Source organism: Zea mays, chromosome 8 (genome assembly GCF_902167145.1).
Source record: "Zea mays cultivar B73 chromosome 8, Zm-B73-REFERENCE-NAM-5.0, whole genome shotgun sequence".
Taxonomy (NCBI): Eukaryota; Viridiplantae; Streptophyta; class Magnoliopsida; order Poales; family Poaceae; genus Zea; species Zea mays.
In genome coordinates, this window is record NC_050103.1 from 9,127,096 (window position 1) to 9,135,518 (window position 8,423).

Genomic DNA, 8,423 nt, shown 5'->3' on the forward strand with positions numbered 1-8,423 from the left:
TATTCCATCAATTTTGGTAGAATCAACTCACTCTTCATATATATATACTACTTATTAGTTTATAAAAAAGAGTGGTGATAGATTAACTCATTCTATTTCTCAAATCAAATAAAAATATGAGGAGTGAGAAAAAGATAGATCATTCTATTCCTTAAACCAAACACACCATTAAGTTTTACGAGGAGAGAAGGGAGAGAATTCGCATGCGTATTTATACTCAATCCTCATCAGTTATCACAGTACCCCGCGCCAGTCAGGCAGAAGCAGGCGCGCGGTCTCCACACACACTCTGCACCGCCACCGACCAACCACCGTCGTCACCTTGAAGCTGAAGGCGCTGGAGCTGAGTCCTCCTCCCTTATTTACACGCGCACACTCCACTTCATCACCGGATCACCAGCCTACAGCTCGTCACATCTCTCTCTCTCTCCGCCCGGCCGGCCTCTCTAGGCTCACTCTAGCCATGGCCACGGCGCACGGCAGCAGGCTCATCTTCCTCTTCGAGGCCACGCTCTTCTCGGCGCTGCTGCTCGTCCCGGCACGCCCTGCTTCCGCCGCAGACGGCAGCGCGTACCCGGCCGGCGACTGCCCCTACCCGTGCCTGCCGCCGCCCGCCGTCACCGCCAACTGCCCGCCGCCTCCGCCGGCTGCGGCGTCGTACTCGTACCCGCCACCGCCGGGGGCTTACATTCCCTACTTCCAGCCTGCGGCGGGTGGCGGTGGTGGCGGCGGTAGTGGGGGGTACGGCGGCTACCCGGCGCCGCCGCCGCCCAACCCCATCCTGCCGTGGTACCCATGGTACTACAAGACGCCGCCGTCGTCCGCGGCCGCCACGTCGGGCAGGGGGAGTCGCGTTCTTCTTGGGTCGGCCGCCATGGTAGCTGCTGCTGCCCTGCTGATCATGGCTTAGCCGCAGCCCGCAGCAGTCGTTCTTTTTGCATCTTCGATCTTGTTCTCTCCCCCAGGTTTTTTTTCCTCTTGTTAAAATTTACTGCTCAGGATTTATATTCAGAGGTATATAACGAGGGAGCATTATATATATTGCTTGTACTCCTAATTTATCAGCTACATGTTTCTAGTTCCTTGATTAAAATGATTACCACTCAACTTTGAGTAGTGGAGCAACTATGAGCGTGTTTGCCACCTTGGTCCAGCGGCCAGGCTGCGCTCGTAGGCTACAACTCCCGTGTTTGTGTTGCCTCATCTGCTCAGGAGCCTAGCCTGCAAAAAGTGGCTTCTCTCCAAGAAAACAAAGTCAGGGTCCGTTTTCTAGGGCTCAGCTGCTCGCGGCGCAGGGGGAGGCGATTTTGGGAGCCTCTTAGCCGGCTCTCTGTTGGGTGGCAAACTAGATCGTTTGAGCCTAACTTATTTGGTACAAGTGCACAATCAAAGTGAGTTGTAGGCCTGCAGTAGATAGGATATGCTGGTTTCAACTTAGACTGAACCAACGCGGACCAAGCCAACGAGCGTGGGCCAAGCCGGTCAGATACACGTCGCAAACACGACCCCCTATATAGCACTCTAGGATGAAAGGGGGAGAGACAGAGAGCAGTATATGTGCATGGCGACATGGCTAGTGAGCAGTGAGTACAATAATACTCGCCTTTTTCTCAGTGCATCTCCTTTATTTCCGTTTTTACATATGTGTGTATAGTGCTACTACTGTGCTAGTTAGTTCGTTCTCCTCCCTCTCGTCAACTTGTGTGTGTAAACAACACTGCACGTTATTTGCAATCGGCGCTAATTAATTTGTTGTTAAAAATGTACGTTCGATCTTCTGTCAAAATACGCTTTGTACGATCGAGACTAATAATGCTGGTAGTACTGGTCATCAGCGAAGAGACTACATCACTGACGACGCGGTATCTTCAGTGGTGCATCACGTATTGTGTGTATACTGTATACCTTCCCTGCGTCGCCATTGAAAGCTGGCCCTGCTGATCAGCTCTAGGTAGAGCAGATGAACATGCAACACACGTACTGACGTATGTAGGTGGCGTTTGCACATGGAGCTAGTGAGCTACCTAACGTTACGTTGTTGTGGACAGCTTGCACGCATACGGAGGTCCGAGCAGCGGGTCAGCTCGACTCGACTCGTTTAAGTTTAAATTGACTCGTTAAGGTAACAAGCTGGCTCGGTTCGGTTTGTTAAGAAATTGAGCCAGACACCAGACTCGTTTATTTCGCAAGCAAAAAAACAATATACGTACATATATACAACAATATAATTAATTGCTAATTCCAAACCAATTTAACACTAGAAAATAGTAATAATACTCACAATTTTACATACCACATAAATTCAACACCAAATTAATATAGTTCATCACTTTTTAGTTCATCCAATATAAGTGGATGCTTTGTTTTGCTGACAAATGTTAGCTCGTTCGAGCTAGCGAGTTAGCTCGAGTTCGGCTCGAGCTGGCTCGTTAACAAATCGAACTAAAATACTAGCTTAGCTCGTGACAAAATCAAAACGAGTCGAGCCGAACCGAACCAAGCCGAGGGAGCTAACGAGCCACGAGTATTTTGTCCATCCCTAGGTCTGAGATGAGGTAGGATAAGCACGCTAGTAGTACTCCATCTGGTGTCCTATTAGTTATCGTTTTGGACGAGGTTTGAGTTAAAGTTATAAATTTTTTACTACAAATAACTATTTTATTATTATGTAGTTTTGAAATATAATGTTTATATACACCAATTTATCTTAACAAATTTTATAAAAATATAAATGGACTAAGAGTTTATTTATATTTATTTAAAATAAAGTTATATTTTTAAGACAGTGTAGTTGTCCTAACTTAAACGATAACTAATATTACAAAGTACTCCCTCTGTTTCTTTTTAGTTATTGCTGGATAGTTTAATTTTGCACTATCCAATAATAATTAAAACAAAATGGAGGGAATAGAGGACAACCGAACCGATCAGCGCGCCAGTAGGAGCGTATGTGTTGTTCAACATGCAAGGCACGACCTGCGTACGTACTGGTTTAGCTTGTAAGGCGACGGATCAATGAACAGCGGTGCTGTACGTAGCAATGTACGTGTACGCGTACGTATAGCTCTGTTGGGGATTGCGCTCACTCATTGTTGGCTACTTGGCTTGATGATATATACTGTCGGAGAGGGAATTCTTTGGTCAGGTGATGAAATATACCCGCCCTAAATTTTAAAATAAGGAAGAGCTTAAGGGTTTTGCCTGTCTTGCTAAGCGATCACCAGCACATGAACACGCGAGGATTTATAGTGGTTCGGGCCGCTGGAGCGTAATACCCTACTCCACTGTGTGTTGGATTGCTGTGGAAGCTTGAGCGTTGAGAGTCCGTGTCTAAGCTTGGTCTAAGTCCCTCGTAACGTTGCATGTCTCCCCTTTTATAGCTAAGGGGGGCATGTACAAGGGAACTGAGCCTCGACATGTGGGCCCAGGAACATAACGGATGTAGTACTTGTAGCTAATAATGTTTGGTGCTGGAGCAATCTTCTTGCGCCCTGACATCCGAGATCTGCGTAGCATCGGCGTGCAGGGGAAGCTTCTCGTATAAAGGATGATGGACACAGTGCGCCGCGCGGCATGGGCGCACTGTTTGACAATGGACTGGACAGGTGCGCCGTCTACAGGATGGCCCTGGCGCCGCCTGCCAGCGGAGTGGACAGGACGCATTAAATGCTGAGGGGGCATATTGCCTGTCAGCAGGGTGGGCAGGCGGCGCGTCCTCTCCGCAATAAATATAGAGACCGCCTTGTAAGACTGCTCGCGCCGCTCGCTGACGCGTTTCGCGAGGTCAATGATCTCACGACACTCTGCGGCGCTGTGGCGACCGTTGGGGTGCACAGGGCATGAGCCGCTGTTACCCCTCTGCGGCCGTGGGTGTTTGTTGCGGTCGCCCCGTGAAGCGTCCCGATCCTTTGGGACTCAAATGTGATACAATTACTAGTCCCAGGAGGCTAGTAACCACATTCATTACTTCAAATAGTTACAGAGTCTGAATAATGTTATTACAATACCGGGGATACAAGCTCGAAAGTGAGCCAAAACAAAATAAAGCGCAGTGGAAGATAAAATAGCCCAGGCCACAGGCAGAACTGGGTGAAGACACAGCCCCATCAATCAAGCATAGCAGAAAAGAAGTCTTCAGCGGCTGAAAAACATGAATAAATCTGGGTGAATACACTAGGTATTCCGCAAGCCCACCCGGCTCCCGTAAAGAGAAAGTGACCTATATTGTACATGCCTATTATGGTGGAGTTGAAGTCACTCATACTTTTTCAGAGAAAGGCAGCACTCAATAGTTAGGGTTTTCCCAAAACAATAGAAGTAACACTTGCTTGACCACCACTGAGCTTCCCGCTCCCATGGTACTACTTTTTTCCAGAACATACACACACATTTCCCTGTTCCCAGTTGTAGTAGAAACACTAATTGTCATACCATACCAGACTCGTCCATACCAGTGGACACGGACTATTCGAATAGTGTCGGGGACCATAATTAGGGGTACCCTCAAGACGCCTAATTCTCAGCTGGTAACCCCCATCAGCATAAAGCTGCAAAGGCCTGATGGGCACAATTAAGTCAGGGATCAGTCCACACGAGTGACTCGATCACGCTTCACCCGAGCCTAGCCTCGGCCAAAGGCAGCCGACCTCGAGAGACTTCCGTCTCGCCCGAGGCCCCCTTTTTATGGCGGACACATCACCGGCTCGCCCAAGGCCTTGGCTTCGCTCAGAAGCAACCTTGACTAAATCACCACACCGACTGACCAAATTGCAGGGGCATTTAACGCAAAGGAGGCCTGACACCTCTATCCTGACACGCGCCCCCGGCAGAGCCGAGGTGACCGCCGTCACCCCACCGCTCCACTGGCCAGTCTGACAGAAGGACAGCGCCGCCTGCGCCACTCCGACTGCAGTGCCACTCGACAGAGTGAGTCTGACAGGCAATCAGGCCTTGCCAAAGGCGCCACGGCGAACTCCGCTCCGCCCGACCCCAGGGCTCGGACTCGGGCTAAGACCCGGAAGACGGCGAACTCCGCTCCGCCCGACCCCAGGGCTCGGACTCGGGCTAAGACCCGGAAGACGGCGAACTCCGCTCCGCCCGACCCCAGGGCTCGGACTCGGGCTAAGACCCGGAAGACGGCGAACTCCGCTCCGCCCGACCCCAGGGCTCGGACTCGGGCTAAGACCCGGAAGACGGCGAACTCCGCTCCGCCCGACCCCAGGGCTCGGACTCGGGCCAAGACCCGGAAGACGACGAAACTCCGCCTCGCCCGACCCCAGGGCTCGAACTCCGCCTCGCCCGACCCCAGGGCTCGGACTCCGCCCTGGCCTCGGCTGAACGACTTCCGCCTCGCCCGACCCCTTGGCTCGGGCTCGACCACGGCAACAGAAGGCAGACTCAACCTCGGCTTCGGAGGAAACCCCACGTCGCCCTACCTAGAGCACAGACCGCCACGTCAACAGGAGGCGCCATCATCATCCCACCCCGAATCGACTCGGGTCACGGAGATCAAGACCGGCGTCTCATCCGGCCAGCTCCGCTAGAGAGGCAATGATGGCGCTCCACAAGCTCTATGACGACGGCGGCCCCCAGCTCTCTTACGGAAGCAGGACAACGTCAGCAGGGACTCGACCGCTCCAACAGCTGTCCCTCCATCAGGCTCCGCCGCACCTCCGACAGCCACGACATCACGCCAGCAGGGTGCCCAGATCTCTCCGGCTGCCACATTGGCATGTACCTAGGGCGCTAGCTCTCCCTCCGCTAGACACGTAGCACTCTGCTACATCCCCATTGTACACCTGGATCCTCTCCTTACGACTATAAAAGGAAGGACCAGGGCCTTCTCAGAGAAGGTTGGCCGCGCGGGACCGAGGACGGGACAGGCGCTCTCTTGGGGCCGCTCGCTTCCCTCACCCGCGTGGACGCTTGTAACCCCCCTACTGCAAGCGCACCTGACCTAGGCGCGGGACGAACACGAAGGCCGCGGGACTTCCACCTCTCTCACGCTCGGCTCCGGCCGCCTCGCCTCTCCCCCCTTCGCGCTCGCCCACGCGCTCGACCCATCTGGGCTGGGGCACGCAGCACACTCACTCGTCGGCTTAGGGACCCCCCTGTCTCAAAACGCCGACAGTTGGCGCGCCAGGTAGGGGCCTGCTGCGTGCTGACAAACAGCTCCCCGTCAAGCTCCAGATGGGCAGTCTCTAGCAACCTCTCCGGCCCGGGACGGTGCTTCGTTTCGGGACTCTCGAGTTCATGTCCTTCGACGGTAGCTACGACATGACACTTCTTCCACCGCCGCGCGACTACGACAATGGCGGCCGACAACCCGCCCGCCGGCGGCGGAATCGACGACGTCTTCCCCGCGTGGTGAAAGAGCAATATTCGGGCTCGCTCCGTTCTCTCCCCGGCCAACGGAGGAGGAGGCGGAGCCGTCAAGGCCAGACGGGAGGCCGCGCTTCGTCGGCCGTCGAGCGAATCGACGCCCCCGACGCCCCGACGGAAGGCACGCCGTACGTCGACCTCGCGTTCGAGACGGAGGCGAGCGCCGTCCCCCCGCGGCACGCTGACCCCGAGCAAGAAGACGACGCCGGCGCGCTCGCGGAAAGCCTGCAGGACGTCGCCCTCGAACCAGAGATGACGGCGCAACCAGTCCCCGATGTGACTACGTCGCTCCTCGTCGACCAAAAGGTAACGACTAACTCCCATCTTGCGTCATTTCGACTCGGCCTCAACCCGCCAAACGACCTCGTTTTGGCGGGCGCTCTCATTGAGGCGAGTGCAACCCCACTGAGGTTCTGTATGCGGTCACCTTGGGACCGACTGACGGACGTCTCGACCTACGGGCCCTCTGGGTCCGAGGAAGATGACGATCCCAGCATCGGTTGGGATTTCTCCGGACTTGGCAACCCCAGTGCCGTGCGGGACTTCATGACCGCATGTGACTACTGTCTGTCCGACTGTTCCGATGGAAGCCGCAGCCTTGGCGACGAGAGCTGCGGCCCAGGCCTCGAATGTTTCCACATCGAGCTAGGGGATCCCACCGAAGGCAACCATCTTGGCATGCCGGAGGATGGTGATCTCCCTAGGCCGGTGCCTCGCGCCGACATCCCACGGGAGCTAGCTGTGGTCCCCGCTCCGGCGGGGGGTTACGACCCACAACTCGAGCAAGTCCGCGAGGCGCAGGCCAGGCTCAACGAGGGAACAGGAGCGCTTGAGCCGATCCGTCGGGACGTCGGACAGGCATTGGTGGGCCAACCCCTGGCCGGAGAAATACGTCATCTGCCCCAAGGTCTCCAGCACCGCGTCGCCAACGATGCTAGGATCAGGTCGCCGCCCGCATCCAGCGGGGTCGGTCAGAACCTGGCAACCGCAGCGATGCTCATCCGCGCGATGCCGGAGCCGTCAACCACCGAGGGTCGGCGAATCCAGGGAGAACTCAAGAATCTCCTGGAAGGCGCTGCGGCCCGGCGGGCCGAGAGCACTGCATCCCGGAGGCAAGGATATCCCTCGGAACCTCATGCCGCGACTTCCCGATTCATGCGGGAAGCCTCGGTCTACACCGGGCGCACGCGCAACACCGCGCCTGCGGCCCCGGGCCACCTCGGCAACGAGCACCATCGACGCGACCGTCGGGCTCACCTCGACGAAAGGGTGCGCCGAGGCTACCACCCCAGGCGTGGGGGGCGCTACGACAGCGGGGAGGATCGGAGTCCCTCGCCCGAACCACCCGGTCCGCAGGCCTTCAGTCGGGCCATCCGACGGGCGCCATTCTCGACCCGGTTCCGACCCCCGACTACTATCACAAAGTACTCGGGGGAAACGAGACCGGAACTGTGGCTCGCAGACTACCGCCTTGCCTGCCAACTGGGTGGAACGGACGATGACAACCTCATCATCCGCAACCTCCCCCTGTTCCTCTCCGACACTGCTCGCGCCTGGTTGGAGCACCTGCCTCCGGGGCAGATTTCCAACTGGGTCGACTTGGTCCAAGCCTTCGCTGGCAATTTCCAGGGCACATACGTGCGCCCCGGGAACTCCTGGGACCTTCGAAGCTGTCGCTCCGGGACTACATCCGGCGATTCTCGAAGCAGCGCACCGAGCTGCCCAACATCACCGACTCGGATGTCATCGGCGCGTTCCTCGCCGGCACCACTTGCCGCGACCTGGTGAGCAAGCTGGGTCGCAAAACCCCCACCAGGGCGAGCGAGCTGATGGACATCGCCACCAAGTTCGCCTCCGGCCAGGAGGCGGTCGAGGCTATCTTCCGAAAGGACAAGCAGCCCCAGGGCCGCCCATCGGAAGAAGCTCCCGAGGCGTCTGCTCCGCGCGGCGCCAAGAAGAAAGGCAAGAAGAAGTCGCAATCGAAGCGCGACGCCGCCGACGCGGACCTTGTCGCCGCCGCCGAGTATAAGAACCCTCGGAAG

General features: G+C 56.0%; 1 protein-coding gene across 1 annotated transcript; it reads left to right on the forward strand.

Annotated features, from left to right (window-relative positions):
* Window positions 1-351: 351 nt before the first annotated feature.
* Window positions 352-1,125, forward strand: LOC100276643 (uncharacterized). The gene has a single exon (NM_001150380.2). The coding sequence runs from the start codon at window positions 464-466 to the stop codon at window positions 908-910; it is 447 nt and encodes a 148-aa protein (NP_001143852.1). The 5' UTR covers window positions 352-463; the 3' UTR covers window positions 911-1,125.
* Window positions 1,126-8,423: the final 7,298 nt, after the last annotated feature.